Raw genomic sequence first — 19,843 nt, forward strand, 5'->3', positions numbered from 1 at the left:
AATTTTCCTCTTGATGATCTATGAGTCTCACCTTTACACTCTAGATTAGCTCCTTCCCAGTGTCCATCTGCAGTGCAGATTGAGGAATTGTAACCACCCACTGCAATGAATCCTTTTGAACACGCAAATATCACAATGCTTCCAAATGTGGTGCTTTTACTTGAGAGGATTTCAGCACATGGCATGGTCAGTGGTGGTCCACAGTCAACAGCTGGAAACAGAAAAATAGGGGGGGGGGGGCAGATTACTGAAAATTAATTCTTAATGGTGAAACATTACTAACAGTAAAAGTAAAGCATATTTAAGATACTGTATTTTCTTGCTGAGAAGACGGTCATAGTTGTGCCCCACTCACTGTCAATAAATACCAGTAACCAGGCTAATGTGCTCTTCACATATAACAGCCCAGTTTCCAGTAAATACAGTGTTGAATTCCGGTGCCCTCAGGACTTATGCAGTCAGATGTGTTTATGGGCAAGGAATACATATTAGCAGATGTAAGAAACCACAAGGATAGGACAGGATTCAAATTCAGAAACACAGAAGGTAACCTTAATGTCACTTCTGGTTCAGAAAACAACAGGAAGATGCATTACCGGATAAGTATCTAGGCCTTCCAATTCCAAGGCCAGAGTAATGGCAAGCAGATAGCTCATGAGATCAGATGTCACCCATAGTACCACAAGTAACAGTTCATGTAGGAACCTAACAAAACCAACAAACCACACATCATGTGTTCTGGACTTATTTAGGGACCGAATTCCTGTAAACTACTCACAAGCAAGCCCAGGTCTGTATGTCTCAGTATGGCAGGACGCAAAGCTGTGAAAGTGGCTCTCAATCGCTCAAGTCCAGACAGCTGCAGAGTCTTGTATTGCTCTAGCAGTGGCATGGCCTGTCAAAGACCATAGTTGGCAGTCTGCTGGCTGAGAGTTTACTTATTCAAAAGTTAAATATATGTAAAGACAAACTGACACAAGTGGCACTGACACACTGGAGACTATAAAATGGAAATCATAGAGGACACCTCTGCAATACAAGGTGCACAAGAGCAGTGCTTTTTGACCATTATAATATACACAGAATGCAGTCTGGACTCACCATAGTCCAAGCTGCCTGTTCTTCGTTTGTCCATCCGAACTGTGTATGGATGGGGCTCTTTGCTACTGACTACTTGTTACAGTGTTTCTACTCTATCTACTCAGCGCTTCTCCTCTCAGGACTTCAGCTCATAAAGTTTTACCATCTGTTCCTGAATTGTTTCATCACTGCTCAGTGCAGCTCATTCCTGGATACTTGCTCACAGAGTGCTACTACTTGTCACAGTGTCTTTATGCTACTGACTCATCGCTCAGGACTTCAGCTCTTAGCTTTTAACCCTTTGTTTTTCCGCTGTTCATGTAACTCCTTCCCGAATACCTGCTCACAGAGCGATACCAGTCAGACAAGCCCTAGGCATCTGGTGTCTCACATTCTAGCTACTAACAGAACATTCTATGGAAATGGATGTCTTAATGCTTTAACTTTCAGTTGTTATATTTGAAGTTGCTGGTACTTCCTAAAGGTGCTTACACATGCAACTCATTTTTCTTCAGATGCAATTATTTACACCAATTTCTTAAAATGATCATTACATTTATAGTCCATTTACAATCAAAATTGAATGTTTTGCTTTTGTGATTCATCTGGTTAGGTAATGTTCCTATTGTGAGCCCAGTTATTCCCCATAATTCCATAATTCTAGGGTTTGTTTCCCTAAGCAAACCTTCGGGGCCCAAGATACGATCCATTAACTGGTTGCTGTGAAAATATCATCTCCCATCAGCTCCAGCCACAATGGTAGATTTGGGGCAGGAGATAAAAAGCCTGCATCAAGCTGCTATTGCTCCTTGTTTAGCTGTACCATCTGTGGCATAAAGGAGCAAGCTGAGATAACCACAAGGCATAGCCACAGCATGTAATATTAAGCAAAAACTGATTTTTGGTGCCTCAAAATTCTGAGATCCTCAGTGAAGTGTCTGACACAGGAGGGGGATTGCAACATCCAGAAGTCCCCTGAAGTGGACAGCAGTGCAAGATACTACTGTGTGGAACTACCAAGGCCTGACTAAGCTTCAGTCTAGTGCACAACGTTTTTGGGGGGACACAAAATGTTTGGTGGTGCAAAATTGTGACAGAGAGAGGCATAAGCTAAAATTCATTTTAAAATATAAGAGAATAGCTGTTCTCCAAAGCAATGTAATAAGGTTTTAATCTTGACTTATTCCCTTGGTAAAGGCTGAAGCCAATGTCTCATCCTTGTGCCATCACTTGAGTATAAGTGAGTAGGAAGGATGGCGACAGGCACAGGTGTGACAGCCTCCTCCTTCTCCAACTTCACATCTCCCCTCAGTAGTGATTATTCAAGCCTCCATTCTGTGTAACAGTTCACAGTTCTGACATGGAAGGCGTGGGGGCACTACGAGCTTATTAGCCTAGGGTGGTCTGAACCCTTAATCAGGCCCCGGGAACTACATCCACAAAGCTTTATCCAACATGGAAAATTGAGTGACTGAATATACTGGAGGCTCTGAAGAAACCATCATCACTGCATTACTCTTCCTGTCTACAACCTACCCAGAGGTTACACATGCAGTTTTATAATCAAATATGTATATGTGTGTGTGTGTGTGTGTGTGTGTGTGTGTGTGTGTGTGTGTGTGTGTATCTATCATGCAATAATTTTAAGTGATAGCTTGGCTGTGCATGCCTGCTATTTATGGCCAAAAAGTGACACAAATATTATTTTTCACAAAGTCTACTGCTTTAGGTTATATTATGGCAATTTGCATATACTCCAGAATGTCATGAAGAGTGATCAGATCAGTTGCAATTAATTTCATAGTCTCTCTTTGCCATGACAATGAACTTTATCCCATAAACAACATTTCCAATGCATTTCTGCCCTGCCACAAAAGGACCAGCTAAATTCAGGTCAGTTATTCTCTCGTTAACACAGGTGAGAGTGTTGATGAGGACAAGGCTGGAGATCACTCTGTCATGATTGATTTAGAATAACAGACTGGAAGCTTTAAAAGGAGGGTGGCGCTTGAAATCATTGTTCTTCCTCTGTTGACCATAGTTATGTGCAAGGAAACACATGTGCAGTCATCATTGCTTTGTGTTAGGAACTTTTCCACTCAGCACGACAAAACCCGGAGTCTGCTCCGAAGTCAGTCTAGTTTCGCTGGAGCCCCTAGTGATGGGGACAGCGATACCAAATAACGGGCTGAGGTCAGGGGTCACAGGCAATACAACAAGGTCCAAAATCAAGCCAGGGGTCATACACGGGAATCCAAACAAGAATACAGCACAGGAGCAGGAAACAAGGAACAGGAGCCTAGCTACACTGGAAGCTATAACTGGCAGTGAGGCTCTGTCCTCACTGCCTTAAATAGTGGAATAAGCCAATAGGAGTAAAGGACAGTGAGACTCCTCCCCGCTGCACTGATAACCAGGAAATGGCAGAAAATCCTAAAACTATCAAGCATGACTAGTTCCTATATAAAAACACATGATGGTGAGTAAACTTACTTGGTGCGCTGTGCCCTGCCGCCAGACCGCCAGTCAGTGCTGCGCCCGTAGTGTTAGAGCGTCCCGGTTGTTGCACAGGCAACCGAGACGTAGGCGGCGGAAATGACGTCCCGGTCGTCATGGAGACGGCCGGGATGCAGAAACAACCGGCCACCGCGACTCGTTACACTTTGCACAAAAAGGGCTTCACAGGCAAGGATATTTTTGGTAGTAAGATTGCACCTAAATCAACCATTTATCGGATCATCAAGAACTTCAAGGAGAGTGGTTCAATAATTGTGAAGAAGGCTTTTGGTCGCCCTAGAACATCCAGCAAGCTACAGGACATCTCCTAAAGTTGATTCAGCTGCAGGATTGGGGCACCACCAGTGCAAAGCTTGCTCAGGAATGGCAGCGGCAGGTGTGAGTGCATCTGCACACAAAGTGAGGCAAAGACTTTTGGAGGATGGCCTGGTGTCAAGAAGGCCAGCAAAGAAGTCACTTCTTTCCAGGAAAAATATCAGAGACAGACTGATAGTCTGCAAAAGGTACTGGGATTGGACTGCTGAGGACTGGGGTAAAGTCATTTTCTCTGATGAATCCCCTTTCAGATTGTTCATGGCATCTGGATAAGGAAAGGTGAGCGCTACCATCAGTCCTGTGTCATGCCAACAGTAAAGCATTCTGAGACCATTCATGTGTGGGGTTGCTTCTCAGCCAAGGGAGTGGACTTACCCACAATTTTGTCTAAGAACACAGCCATGAATAAAAACACCAAAACATTCTCCAAGAGCAACTTCTTCCAACCATCCAAGAACAGTTTGGTGACGAACAATGCCTTTTCCAGCATGATGGAGCACCTTGCCATAAGGCAAAAGTGATAACTAAGTGGCTTGGCGATCAAAACATTGAAACTTTGGGTCCATGGCCAGGAAACTCCCCAGACCTTTATCCCATTGAGAACTTACTCAAGAGGATTGCCTTGATTAGGCAAGAATGGGTGGCCATCAGTCAGTATGTGGCCCAGAAGTTGATTGACAGCATGCCAGGGTAAATTGCAAAAAAACGGTCAACACTGCAAATATTGACTCTTTGCATAAACGTAATGTAATTGTCAATAAAAGCCTTTGACACTTATGAAATTCTTGTAATTTTACTTCAGTATACATAGCAACATCTGACAAAAAGGTCTAAAAACACTGAAGCGCCAAACTTTGTGAAAACCAATACTTGTGTCATTCTCAAAACTTTTGGCCATGACTGTACAATAGAAATGTTTAGTTTTATAGCATCTTTTTTTTAAACAATCACACATTGAGCGATTGTATTGTTTGATTCGAAAGCTTGTATTTGTTGAAATCCTTCATTTTAGTGGTCGTTTAAAACAAATATGTAAAAAAATCAATATGTACCCTTTCTTCTGAACCAAAAAATTATTACACCTTAAGACTTAAGATAACTTAAAATAAATTGAACTTTGGAATAAGTTACAATGACACAATGTGAAATACTCATAAACACATATAATAACCTTTTGTGTTTTGTACTACGGAAAATGTTCTTATATATGAAAAGAGACTTGTACTCACCTTCACACGCTATTAATGCTCCAGTCCATGAACCGTCATCTGAGCAAGTAGATATGTTCTGATGATAATTGTCCGCAATGAAACCGTGATCACATCTGTATGTCACCTTACTTCCAAATGTGGTATTAATTATGCGGTCTGGGTGTGAATTTGGCAGCAGTGGAGGCAGTCCACAGTCAATGGCTTAAAAGATTATTTACAAAATATTTTAGTTTAGAATTTTAACTTTCCATATGAAATACACATTTTCCATTTTCCACTAGATTTTACCTAGATGATCTTTTAAAAATATCAGCTGCATATCAAATGTTAACCATATCTTTACAATAAGGCTCTTATATGGCGTGAAGAGACACAGGTTCATTTATGAACTGCAAAATCTGAGAACCAGCAATGCTTCTTTATGTGCCATTTTAGTTTTCCCGCGCTCCCACCTCAAAGTTCAGAAAAAGAACATGAGATAAATCTGCATATATTGTGGGCTGGTGGGTGCTATTGAAAATGTGCATGGTACAAATAGGAAAAAAGTCTCATCAAGTCCATTCCATTCATTCATTTAAACTTTTCAATTTTTCTTTAAAGTTACTGCCTGGTTCATCCCTATTTAAGTCTTAAATGAATCATGAGTGTGGGCACAGTAAATGTAAATTCTCCACCCCTTTATCTTATTAAATATTTACTGTTGCACAAAACTTGTACGTCTTATACACAATTGTTTCTATAGAATCATTTGTGATCAGTCTGGTTAGAAGACTTTCCTTGTTTACATGTAATCTGTAATCTTATATTGGATCATTTTGTTAAAATGTTAAACAATGACTTTACTGTGCATGCATGCTTTTATATTTATCATATCTTACAGTAAAATTTGGTTTGTTTTATAACATACTTTTTTAAACAAAAACAACACTGAGCGATTTTATCTTTTGATATTTGATTGCTATGTAGTTGTTAAACCATTCCTTTTGGAGATCATTTATAAAAATAATAACAATTCCATGCACATCTGAATAAAAAAAATGTTGGATACCTTAACAGTTTATATTACTCAAGATAAATTGAATTTTGGATTATTCTAAATTACTGAGCCACAAACACTGTGAAATACTCATAAACACAACTTTACATTTATACAATAATATCAAATACACCAATCCCAGAATTTATTTTAAAAAAAAACCCTTTTGTATTTTGGAAAATGTTCTCATAAATGAAAGAGAGATTTGTACTCACCTTTACATGCTATTAATGCTCCGGTCCATGTACCGTCATCTGAGCAGGTAGATGTGTTCTGATGATAATTTTCTGCAATGAATCCGTAATCACATCTGTATATAACCTTGCTTCCAAATGTGGTATTAATGATGGGGTCCATGCGTGAATTTGGCAGTAGCGGAGGCAGTCCACAGTCAATGACTTAAAAGAATATTTATAAAATATTTCAGTTTAGAATTTTATTCCTTTCATTACTAAATACACATTTACATTTTGTTCCATTTTTTACCTATTTGATGTCTGCAAACAAAATCTGCTGCATATCAAATGTTAACCATATGTTCATAATGAAGTTCTAAATTCAGTGTGAAGCTTGTGATTGGTCCTTCCGCTCACACAAAGACTCCCTCTGGCATTTTGGTGTTTTCTTTGTTTTTCTTCTGTTTTTTTTTTTAAATTAAGTCTTTTTATTGAAAATTTTGTACCAGACAAACAAAAACAACAAACAACATGACCTTAACCAAATAGCACTACAAAAAATCTTCTGCCTCATAACGGAACAATAAATAGATTATGAATATATATAGCAAACAAAAGTACATTAATATGAAAGTTACACACCATAGCACAAATACTAAACAGAAAAATCTTATACACAGGTAAACATAACACAAAGAGGGAGAAAATGCAATCAGGCTCTCAATTTAAAAACACATATGTATGGCCCAAATATAGGGACTCTCATTGTTTAGAGTAGGACCATCCTATATGCAAAAGCGCCTTGGCGTGGCAGGATGGCTTAAACATACATTTGCAAATGTGTGCAACAAAGACTTTTGCATTTTTATCTACAGTAGAAATGGCAGATCTGTTGCTGGCTATAGCAGTGTGCTGGGGAAAAAATGTTGTGTGTATGTTCCTTGCAGGATAACCCCACCCTTTCAGCACCTGTTATGGCCTATAAATTGATTTGAGCAGCTTCCACTTTTGTATTTGTCTGAGAGGCATGTTGGTGTCAGTAGCTGAGGGGGAGTGCTGACATTGGATTGCTATTTGGAGGCTTCTGGGGTACCTCTTTGGTAAGTTAGCTCTCAATTTAAAAACACATATGTATGGCCCAAATATAGGGACTCTCATTGTTTAGAGTAGGACCATCCTATATGCAAAAGCGCCTTGGCGTGGCAGGATGGCTTAAACATACATTTGCAAATGTGTGCAACAAAGACTTTTGCATTTTTATCTACAGTAGAAATGGCAGATCTGTTGCTGGCTATAGCAGTGTGCTGGGGAAAAAATGTTGTAATGTAATAGTACCCCAACAATTCAGAGCAATAAAACAACATCATTAAACATAAAATAGTTTTTTAAGAACCGCAAATCTTCACAAGGTTGGACACTTGTGGAAACATACCATCACAGTCATCCTCGAACTCATGAGTGGCAAACCTGGATCGGGACCTGAGGGTCCAAACTTCCTATAAGGCACCCTTACATTTATATATAAAACATTCATGTTGGATGGTTTTGTTTTAAGCACTTCATTTTATTTTGGTTATATGAATATAAAGGGTTGAGTGCAATTGTAATACTGTAAAAAGAAATCAAATTTTAGTATGGAGCACTATTGGTCCCAGCACACAGTAAAACTTGCTCCTGGCAGAGCCTCAACATGAATGAAGGGACAAGAGCTAGTCCGCACATAACTAAGACGTTTCTCTTTGGCTAGAGAGTGAAAAAGCTGCTCTGATTGGCTGCTTTTGTATAGACCAACTTAGGGTACTAATGAAGTTCATGCAGGATGTTGCCGTTTCTGTAAGAATACAATCTTACACCATACCTGTATCACATAATACCATGTGTGTCTTCTCACAAAGATACATGGATGGTTTTGTCTATTGTAATATGTGGTAAACCTTAAATTCATAACTTAAGCATCAGAGTAGCTTTCAATTGACTCATATAGTAAAGTATCCAAAGATACTTTGTGAATAGAGGGCCTGATTCATCTTGGAACGCAATGTGAACGCAATTTGTGTTTTTTAAAATTGGACATAAATAGGACGCATGTACGTCCGTATTCAAGTACAAGCAGATCTAAATGTTTCCTTTTGAATATGGCTATAATTATGTTCTGGCTATATGTTACTTGCCATATTCAGACAGACAGGACACACACAGGCATATATGTGCAATATCAAGTCCCATCAGAACGCATGCCTAAAAAAACAACTATTAAATACATTAACATCTCTTAATAGTATAATCATTATTAAAAATACATTAAATAAAAATGTTGTTACATTTTTTTATAATGAAATACATAAATCAATCATCACTATCAGATGGCACTTATACGTGCCCTGTAGATGGTTCAAGTGATACGCCATGCCCTTACTGTACATTGTCTACGTGCTTCCGCCCCTTTCCTCCCCCATTCTGCCCTACAAATTGTAGGCAATTGGAAGTGTCATTTGCATTTGAACTTGAATTGCATGCAATTCAATGGCAGAAAATCTCTATTTCTGAGCAGGCACAGAACAATTTCACGCAAAATATGGCACGCAACGGGACTTACGTCCAAAGATGATTCAGGCCCACCTTGTTTAGAATAGTAAATCATTCAAAGGAATGTAAACAAACACTTTTTTACATTAAATGTGGGTTTAACACCTAATTTACAAAAGTTATTTGCCTTATTTACTATTTATTTACATTTTAGGCCAGTTGTTTCTGCTGTTTTTTAGCACCATGATTGCAAATAAAGACAAATATACATAAGATTCTGTATGGGAATGAATCCATTATCTCTATGCTCTTTAGCCTCTAAGTGATTTGAGTAGGTGCTGTGGTGTTTTACTCTAATTTGGCCTTATGTAGAGATAGCCTTAGGTTTTATGGATGGATGGGGTAAAATATGCATTTCAGAATAATAAATGTGGACCAAAAGTGCATATGCCTGTGCCCGTATGCAGGTCCCATCTTCCACTTACGACATTTGCATTTAGAGACGCGCAATATAGGAGGGAAGGGGTCGGACAGTGTAGGGACATGTAAGGACATGTCATCGGAAGTGTGACTGAGTCAGACCTGGAAATGCGTTTGTCAGGATGTGTGGGCAGCACAGTGGCCTAGTGGTTAGCACTTCTGCCTCACAGCACTGGGGTCATGAGTTTGATTCCCGACCATGGCCTTATCTGTGTGGAGTTTGTTTGTGTGGGGTGCTCCGGTTTCCTCCCACACTCTAAAAACATACTGATAGGTTAATTGGCTGCTATCAAAATTGACCCTAGTCTTTCCCTCTCTGTCTGTTTGACTGTTTTATCATTATGAAACATGTATGTATTTCACTTTTATGTTTTAATAGATTTTTTATTTCTTTGAAAAAATGGACCGTTCATTACCTGTACTGCGAGAGGTAACATATTTCGAAACTGTCTCTGTGGAGATATTCAGCATAAAAAAGCTATACAGATAAGCAAGGTTACTTAGTTTAATCTTCTGTTTTGGTTTATTTTCATTGGAATAATAAAGGTTTTTTTTCATAAAATACTTAGTTGTGTAGCGTATTTTTGCATTTTTTTCACACTTCACATGCTAAGAAAGTGAACAAATGCAACTATAGCTATTTAGACCAGCAAATTTTTGCCACTAATGATTCCTTAAGCATGGCATGAAATCAGTGTAGCAATTTACAGTAAAGATGTGTTCCTTTCAGACTGGGAAGTAGTCACAGATATGCGTGAAATAGCAATTTTATTTGCGGGTGATCAGGGGCAGGTGTAACTAGCTCCTGCTGCTGATGATGATGAACACCCAAGCTCCTGAACCACTTGTAATTCGAGGTTTGAAAAGGATTTGCAGATGCACATTGAGACTTTAGTAGTCCCTCAGCCAAAGATTAGGATTTGCTAAGCTTGCTGTAGCAAAGACAAAAAAAATATTTTTTTTGGGTACACATGTTGGGTGTCATGGCAGCAGGGTTTCTGGAATCCGCCTCAGTACCTTTGAGACTAGCTCTGGCAGGAAAGTAGTGGAAACCGGGAGGCCAGATGAATGTCTTTCTCATAGAGGTTACTTTATTCCTATATACTGAATGTTAGGAGGAGGAATGCTGGACTGGACTCCGTACTGAAATAACCGACTGCAATTTGAACCTGATGGGCTGGAACTTGGACGTGGGAACAAGGAGGACCAGAACTCATGATCAGAAGCGCAGTACCTCCAAGAACCCAGAAACTCAGATGAATATAGTACTACAAATGACACTGGGAAGACTCAGAACTCAGGCAGTGAATATACCTCCTGAACAGAATAAGCCTGAAACTGGCCCTGGGCAACTCAGAACCTGGGGTAAGCCTGGAACTGGAAGTCGGTACCCTGAAACACAGAGATGGCTCCAGAATGTGGATGACTCAGAACTACAAGCTACTCTCCCAGATAGCCAGTAGAAGACATAGGAAGAGATTGAAGAGAGGAGGATCCACATGGAAGGTAACAGCTGGAATCTGTACACAAGCATATATAATGAAGTTGAATCCACGTGAGGAAGTAATAGCCAAAGTTTTTATTTCAGTAGTCAGAATGACGCTGAATTCACACAAAGGGTTTATGGTTAATGTCTATCACAGCAAGCAGAGTGAAGCTGAGTTCACACAATAGTAAATGGCAGGAGTCTGTATCAAAGCAACAGAATAAATCTAAACTCACTCAGAGGGTAAATGGTTAAAGTCTGTATCACAGCAAACAGGATGAATATGAATTCACTCAGATGGTAAATGGTTGAAGTCCATATCACAGCAAACACTATGAATAAGCAACAAACAGCAATAGTGGTGGACTAGAACCAGGAAGTAGGAAGTGTTGCACTGGCAATTAGCTGAGTATAGGAGGAAACTCTTATAGTCTGCAGAGGAAGCTAGTTGGTGGATGAGATCAGCTGTTCAGACTCAGAAGGATGTTTAGCAAATGTCTCACCCAAGATGGCAGCCTCCAGTACAGCAGACAAAAGTCACACTTTGTCCCAGGATTTAGAATGCTGCATTCTGACAGGAAGGAGATGAACGGTGATATGATACCACTGAATGGCGTAAACAGAACTAAGACCCCGATTCATGACATTGGGAAGTTGTTCGCAAGTTGGATTTAAGTGTCCGAGGGGTGTGTCTGTTCTCAAGCAGACGCATCAGCTACTCTTTCAGACCTAAACACATCTTCAACGCTTAATCCAGTGTATAGACAGCGTATATAAATTGTCATTGGATGAGGACTCCCAATAAAGAAGCAATTTAATAACATTGATCATTTTCTGCAGGTCACAGGGACTGTAGATGTTATAGGTGTAGCCTTTGTACCACCAGTGTGAAATTGGTCAATCTTTCATAACCAGAGAAATTATCATTCTATCAACATACATTCTATATGTAATTCATTTCTCGTCATTCGTAGGCTGGTTGCCAATTTTCTAAGGGTTAACCATGACTTCTTCATAATGAGACAATTGTGCAACAACTAACAGAGAGGGAAGGTGAACATGTGTGGCTATTAGGTCATTAATTGTGTACTGTACTCACACAGACCATGTGTTACAATCTGCCTCCGGCTTTACTGGAGCATCTCCTATGGGGATGATGCTTGCCTCTTGCAGCTCCTGTCTGCTAAGAACTTGGACTTCGCCTTTATGTGAATCTGGACTGCAGTACCTCCCAACCTCCAGAGGGGCTGCAGTTCTACCATTCTACATTCCACCTCACCAGCAGGAGCTAGCCTGCCTTCTTAATCAGCACCCACACCTGTTCACTTCCTTTATAAGACTGCCTCTCCCAGTAGTCTGTGGCAGTTCATTGTTGTCTTTGCCTGCAGCTGCTTATTCTCCAGAGAATCCTGTGTCCTGTTCTAGTCTGACTTTCCGGTATTGATGCCTGCTTGTTCCTTGACTTTGCTGTTTATCTTCTGACCCAGACCCAGGCTCCGTTCTCAACTATGCTTTAGCTCACTCCCTGGTTACTTTGTGTCATTCCTGGCTTTTAACCCTTTGGCTTGTTTGACCTTCCTTTATCCTGACACCTACAGATCGATCCAGTGCCCAATGCTTCCGGGCAAGACCTCAAATCCTGTTTCTCATGGTTAATCTGGTACCTTGTGCCTCCTGAGTAAATCAGGTATCCTGTCCTCTGTGCTTATCCAGTACCTCGCACCTCCTGCATACCAGTATTCCTGCCATCTGTGATTCATCCAGTGCCTCATGCCTCCTGAATCTACCTGATATCCTGACACCGTGGTACATCAGACGTGCTTGACAAAGCTGTTTGGTCAGAGGTGCTTGACGAAGCTGTTCGGTCAGAGATGCTTGACGATGCTGTTTGGTCATAGTGCTAAGCCTTCTGTCAAGTGTGCCCAGTTCAGTTGCAACTGCTGCCTTGAACCGTGTTGCTGTTTACTGAATCATTCACTGCCTGTAAATATCTGCCTAATAAAGACATTTTTACATCAGTAATCTCTCTGGAGTTCATGCTAGGATTTCTGATACCACGTTATCTGTATCATGGTTTTGCCTAGACATAGGACCTGTATGTATTTAACTATACAGAGGTCCATTGCTGCAACATTACTCCATGTTTGGAATCAAAGTTTTACCCTATGACAACAATTTCTCTGCCATACGATTTAAACGCAGCTAAGTTCAATTCATCATCGTACGCAAAGGACACTAACTACGTTTATATTAACAGATAACATTAACTACATTTTTTTTGCCTGTACGTTCCTTTGTAAATGTATATTTTACATAAGCATTAAACGTATTCTATGGTGTCTTGTGTAGTAGAGCAGAGCAGACCTACACCAGAATTCATGAGCACATGTATCTTTAGATCCGTTCCTTGAATTTGGGAGAACGCAAAACCAATTCACGTGCGTTTGAAAACAAATGCACAGTGCACTCAGTATACATTCCTTGATGAATCAGGCCCTCCATGTACAAACTGGGGTTCAAGAGGGGGTTGGCCACATTTAAACAAAAAACATGGATACTTTGCACTCACCAAATACACAACTAATCTAAACTTATTTTTTATAGAGATGGCTGCCTATCAATTGTGGCAAGAACCCACTACTGCTGAAGCACACGCGAACAACTTCTTTTTTTTATGCAGCTCTATTGTCAGGATGGTTTAAAATGTATTTGACACCATATGAATTTCACAGCAGATATGGAGACCCTAAACGCTAGCTAGACATAGACAATCTCTCTCAAGACCAGCCAGCTTCCCCAGCGTTGGTCTCACTGAACAAATGATACAAACAAGCTTTTATACCTGATACTCCTACCCCAGCCTTAGCTTGATGGACAGGTGACACACCCACCTTCTCTTTAAGAGGAAACACCTATCACTGGCTCTGTTTGCACAAACAGACACACCCTGTATGTTTGCTGAGAGGAAGGAGCTTTCTAATCATGTAAGTTAACCAAACTTTAAACTATACATAAGTATTTACCTGGTTTAATGTCAATCTAGGTGCATAACTGCGCCAATGTTTTATTCTGCTTGTATGTTTTCTCTGCATCTTGTCAGATAAACGCCTCCCTTTGTTACATAATATTAATATCATGAAATATTATTATAACAAATGAGGGACTGTAGTGTTATCCCACATAATGTTAGCTTCCCCACCCCAAATAATTCTAAAAAAATAATAATACCAAAATCACAGTTTGTTCAATTTATTAAAATTGGTGGAAGAAGAGTATGGCATATTATAATTAGAAAAGACCAAGAAATGTCACATGACCTATATTGAGACAATACATACTTTTCATGTTTTCATGCACAGCAGATGGAGCTCCACAAATGTAATGCCATAGTATGTGCAACCCTAAGGTTGAATCTCAGATACTTAGGGGGCTGCACAATACACTTTCTCTGCATAGCTGCACAAATCTTCCAACTTATGGGGAATCATTTAAAAAAAAATGTCCCTGCTTACAGCGCTGGAGGGATTTCTGTTTATGTTTTTATAGTTGTGGGTTAGTCAGTTATTTAAAGTTGCTAACAGTTTTAATTAAAAAATATATCTTTTTATACATATTACATTAGTTTTTCTCATTTTCTGACATGCATTTCTAAATGTAATTTCATGAAATCTGACATGCAGTACACTACAAAGAAAAGCATGGTTTATTGTAGTGTGCTACCAGGGCCGGACTGGCCATCGGGCACTCCTGGCAAATGCCAGAAGGGCCGATGGCACCGTGGGCCGGTCCGGCTACCTGCGATCACCACTGCTATAATTGAAAAAAAAAATTGTACTTGCGGTGGAGCCGTCATGACGTCACACGTCATGACTGCTCTGTGGGCTTCAGGTTTGCGGCCATGCGGTGTAACGTCAGAACGTTATGCGCGGCCGTGTAGGACTGGGTCAGACGGCGCACAGATTCCCGGAGGCTGCAGAGGCTGCTGAGGTAAGTATATTTCTTTTTAACAGGGAAAATGGGTGCAAGGAGGGGGAAGAGGACCCGATAATGTCTGCACGGGGGGGAGGAGGACAGGACAGGACCCGATAATATCTGAAGGGGGATAGGGGAGAGGACCCGATAATATGTGAAGGGGGGAGGGGAGAGGACCCGATTATATGTGAAGGGGGGGAGGGGGAGTGGGGCTGAAAATGTGTGCAGAGGAGGGAAGAGGGGCTGAAAGAATGGCACACGGAAAACAGGAAAAGGAGGGAGAGAATGCCACGCAGAAAACAGGAAAAGGGGGGAGAGAACGGCACACAGAAAAAGGGAAACGGGGGAGAGAATGGCATGCAGAAAAGAAGAAAAGGGGGGAGAGAATAGCACACAGAAAACAGGAAAAGGGGGGAGAGAAGGGCACGCAGAAAACAGGAAAAGGGGGGAGAGAATGCCACGCAGAAAACAGGAAAAGGGGGGAGAGAATGCCACGCAGAAAACAGGAAAAGGGGGAGAGAATGCCACGCAGAAAACAGGAAAAGGGGGGAGAGAATGGCACACAGAAAAAGGGGGAAGAGAATGCCACGCAGAAAACAGGAAAAGGGGGGAGAGAATGGCACACAGAAAAAGGGGGAAGAGAATGCCACGCAGAAAACAGGAAAAGGGGGGAGAGAATGGCACACAGAAAACAGAAAAAGGGGGGAGAGAATGGCACACAGAAAACAGGAAAACGGGGGAGAGGACGGCACACAGAAAAAGGGAAAGGGGGGAGAGAATGGCACACAGAAAAAGGGAAAGGGGGGAGAGAATGGCACACAGAAAAAGGGAAAGGGGGGGAGAGAATGGCACACAGAAAAAGGGAAATGGGGGACAGAATGGCACACAGAAAAAGGTAAAGGGGTGGACAGAATGGCACACAGAAAAAGGTGAAACGGGGGGGAAGGATGGCACACAGAAAACGGGGAGGTGGGGAGAAAAGTGAGGATGCCACATGGGGGGGGAGGGAGAGAAGAGAAAGGATGCCACACGAGGGGAGGGGGGTGCTGTATATTCCTACTGGATATTTATATAACCTCACATTTTATGCAAATGTACTTTAGTGTTGTTAATGTTTACTCTGTGGCATAATATGATTTGGGGCACTACTGTATGGCATAATTTGATTTGGGGGCACTATTGAGGTATAATATCAACTGGGGGCAGTATTGTGGTATAATATAATTTGGGGGCACTATTGTACGAACTGGGGCACTATTGTGGCATAATATGATTTGGGGGCTATTAATTGAAAGTGGGGCTGTTTGGGAAAAAAATAACGTCTATTTATTAAATGCGAATAGGAATTATTTAATGGCATTGATGATTGGGGGAAATAGGTATATTTCTTAAACGTAAATGCGATTTAATTTCTTGCTGCGGTTGTTTGGAGGTAGGTATATAGGTTTATTTATTAAACGTGAATATTAGTATTTTAATGTTTAGGCTGGAGGGAGGCCTAATTATAAAACATGGGTTGCATTGATTAAACACCAGGGCTGGTTGGAGGTTTCTAAATTATATGTACCCATTTTTTTTCCAAATAGGGCCTCCAGCATTCGAGGATCCAGACAAGCAGCAACTAAAGACACCAGCAGCCACAGGTGGTGTAAGTGACAAGAACACTGGTGGGGAAGTCCCGAATTTTGGTGACACTCTCGTCTAGTGAGATTTGATCCGACTACAAGGACAGTTGGGAGGTAAGTCCTATTTCACACTGTACTGCTTGTGAAGGCAGAGCTGCGTGCACCTAATAGTAGTGCACACAGTATTGCCTGTGTATTTGTCTAACATTGTGTCTAATATGATAACCATGTTACATAATAGGGGCCCCCTGTGTTAAATAACCCAGGTCCCCCGAGCGTTAATCCAGCTCTGGTTAGCAGGAGGAATTTGATAGTTGCTCCCAGTCCCTGGATAGGACACAGCCTGCAGAGCAAGCCGAGGATTTGGTAATCTCGTGAGACAAAGAGCTTCCCTGCTCACACTACAGGAAGTTCACTCCCTTATGGATGTAAGCAGCACCAGAAGCATAGATAACTACAGTGGGCTGGGGTGTCATAATGTGCCTGGGGAGATGGCGTGATGTGGCTGGGAGGGCGTGATAAATGTAATGTTTTATTATAATGTATGTATCAATGCCCCATGTTGGCCACACCCACAACACAATGTGGCCACGCCCTTTTCGGTGCAGCCGCTGCGCGGCGGCACACTATTTCTTTTCTTCTGGACCTGAGGTGGGCCTGCGTACTTTAAATGCCAGGGCTGATTTTTAGTCCCAGTCCGGCCCTGTGTGCTACTATACAATAAATGACTGGTAATTGCAGACCTATCTTCACATCCACTCCTTTTCGAACACTGACATGCTTATATTCCATGCGTGTGCAGTTTAAAAAAAAAAACACACATTACATTAGTTTTGCATTTGGTAATGAATCATGCCCCCAGTGTGCTCATAAGAACACGCAAGTTATAGCAACATATATACTAACTACTGCATAGTTGTCTACTCTCCCGGAATGTCCAGGAGAGTTCTCCTGGACTTCTGGGAGAGCCAGGCAACTTCCCGCATCCTGCCCTCTTCATTGGTGAAGTCAGTTGGCAGCGGGGCTAAATGTGCCATCCTGGCCCCACCCCCAGTTGTGATAGGTCGATATTAGTAAAGCTTGACTGGGGCGGGCCTAACAACGCAACTTGTGTGGCCACGCCCCCATGATGGAGCCCCCTCCCAGAGACCATGATGCCAAAGGTGGCAAGTATGAACTACTGGATAACATGCTAAGGAAGAACTATACACATACAAGTAAAGCAACTTCAGCACACAAAGAGCTTTTCAGAGAGCAGAGTGCATACTAGAGATTCCAGTGGTGTTTATGTGATCATACACAAACACAGTATTGCACATAAGAAAGCACAAACTTATGAATGAAAACAACATGGGAAACATTGAACATAAACACAATATTGCACATAACACAGAGCTCACATGATAAGACAAAGATGCACAAAAGGCAGAACACACTGCAGACTGTCCATGTAAAACCAGTGGTGGTATTAGACTGTGTCATGCAGCAGGTTAAACCATATCTCTATGTGTGGCTGAATTTCTTCTTTAAAGCAGTAATCACAGTTAGTAATTCAATAGTCCTTGGCCTGCTCTACCCCTTAGTGGAACTGCTCACTAAAACATTTTTACTGAGGCTCCTACATTTCTATAGTACAAAACCGTCTTCTTATTGGTTCTCCAGTTCACATCCATCTTACCAACCATTTTAGAACGGCAAATGAGAATCTTTTGCTAAAGGTTTACTCCAGAAATGGAGGAGTCCTGGTAAAGCTGTTTCAGTACTCAGTGCTCCACTAAGGGGAAAGGGCAGGAGCAGGTCAGTGAGGAGCCATTTGAATCTGATCTCCATGAAAAGGAACTCTGTCATGAAATGATGAGCATACATAGCTTACAAAGTGACATCTTTGTAAGTTGTAGGTAACGGTACAGGGGGCCTCCACAAATGTTTTTATTTAGGGCCCGCAAAATTCTAGTTTCATCCCTGCCTGTTGACCTTTCCCATTGGTTATCTTCTGTCTGCCCCTTTCAGTTATTTTTGCTACCTTCCCATGTCTCTCTGTCCTTGTCCTGTCTCCCCATCTTCCCCTGTAGTTGTGAAATTCCTTGTTCTATCCAAGTCCTAGAGTTATTTCAGCACTCAGGGTCAGTTCTAAGGGGAAAGGTGGATGCTATAAGCCCAAGAGCATGTAGAGTCCAAGAACTCAATTCTCCAGTAGTGATTTGGGTGTCATATCCTTTCCCTTCTCCATCTTTGTGTTATTACTGCTTCAGTCTTGTCTGTGTCTTGTTTAGGTTTGCATTGACTCATGCAGGGCCGGTGCTAGGGTCCACGGCGCCCTAGGCATTTAAAAAAAAGCGGCGCCCCCCCCCCCCCCCACAAAAATCGCCGCCACCCCCGCAAAAATCGCTGCCCTCCTCCCTCCTCCCTCCTCTCCTTACCTTGTCTCACCACCGCCGCCTCTCTGCTCCGTCTCCTCCCCTCCACTCACTGACACTAGTAAGTGGAGGGGAGGAGACGGAGCAGAGAGGCGGCGGTGGTGACAAAATAGCCTCTTTCCCCCTCCCCGTGCATCTGAATGCTGTGCGGCGGCCGTGACAGGTATGGTCAGCGGTCGCCGCACAGTTTTAAAGTCTTTTAGAATTCTGTGGCGCACTCCAGAGCCCGGCGCCCTAGGCAAGTGCCTAACCTTGCCTAATGGGAGCGCCGGGCCTGGACTCATGGTATGGACAGCTGTTTGGCTGACTATAGGTTTTCACCTTACGCTGTTTAACTGCCATGTCTATGTCATGTCCATTAGTCATTGTCCCTGTCTGTATAATCTCACAATTTAACTGTCCCTTAAATACTTTCTTACTACACAGACAACTGAATTTACATCCAATGTGACAGGCATGGTCTATATAATTAAAGATTTTCTAACGTGTGACACCAACAAAATAATTTGTTTAATAGAGTACCCATGCAAGCTACAATATACAGGGAGGACAGTAAGACCACTTACAATAAGGATAAATGAGCAAGTACAGAATATCCGCAAAGAATGGAGCAACACACTTTCTCAAACCATATATATTAATTAATCAATTACGGTTGTATTAATCCGGTCTATATAACTATCTCAACACGTCCTCAGAGAAAGTAACATGATAAAACAAGTTGGGTTTTGACTATTATAGACTTCGGTAGACAGAAGCAGGTTGCTTTCCACTACTGAACGCACACCAGTCGCTATCATCAGAGAGGACAGAATCATTTTTGCCAATGCCACTTTTATACTTATAGAAATTACTTTTAGTTTTTACAATAACTTTATGTTTTATCTTTAGGTCGCAGGTTGTTTTGTCATACTCGAGAAGTATTAATGCAGGAATCACAATATAATAACAGAAGAATTAGATTCAATTAAAGGAGGACATCATGAGGAGCTGCAACACAGA

At 41.5% G+C, this 19,843-nt stretch overlaps 1 protein-coding gene across 4 annotated transcripts in view; it reads right to left on the reverse strand.

The window, feature by feature from the left end:
- The window catches only part of SUSD1 (sushi domain containing 1), a 235,253-nt gene that overhangs the window by 129,344 nt on the left and 86,066 nt on the right, over nucleotides 1-19,843 (reverse strand). For 3 of the 4 annotated variants that reach the window (XM_075210946.1, XM_075210950.1, XM_075210947.1), the window contains 3 exons: nucleotides 6,375-6,557; nucleotides 5,142-5,324; nucleotides 32-211 (listed from right to left, as the gene is read on the reverse strand). In XM_075210946.1, coding sequence (XP_075067047.1) covers nucleotides 32-211; nucleotides 5,142-5,324; nucleotides 6,375-6,557 — 546 coding nt within the window. The remainder of the gene's footprint in view (nucleotides 1-31; nucleotides 212-5,141; nucleotides 5,325-6,374; nucleotides 6,558-19,843) is intronic. The other variant, XM_075210949.1, reaches the window with a different exon arrangement.

Source organism: Mixophyes fleayi, chromosome 1 (genome assembly GCF_038048845.1).
Source record: "Mixophyes fleayi isolate aMixFle1 chromosome 1, aMixFle1.hap1, whole genome shotgun sequence".
Classification (NCBI taxonomy): Eukaryota; Metazoa; Chordata; class Amphibia; order Anura; family Limnodynastidae; genus Mixophyes; species Mixophyes fleayi.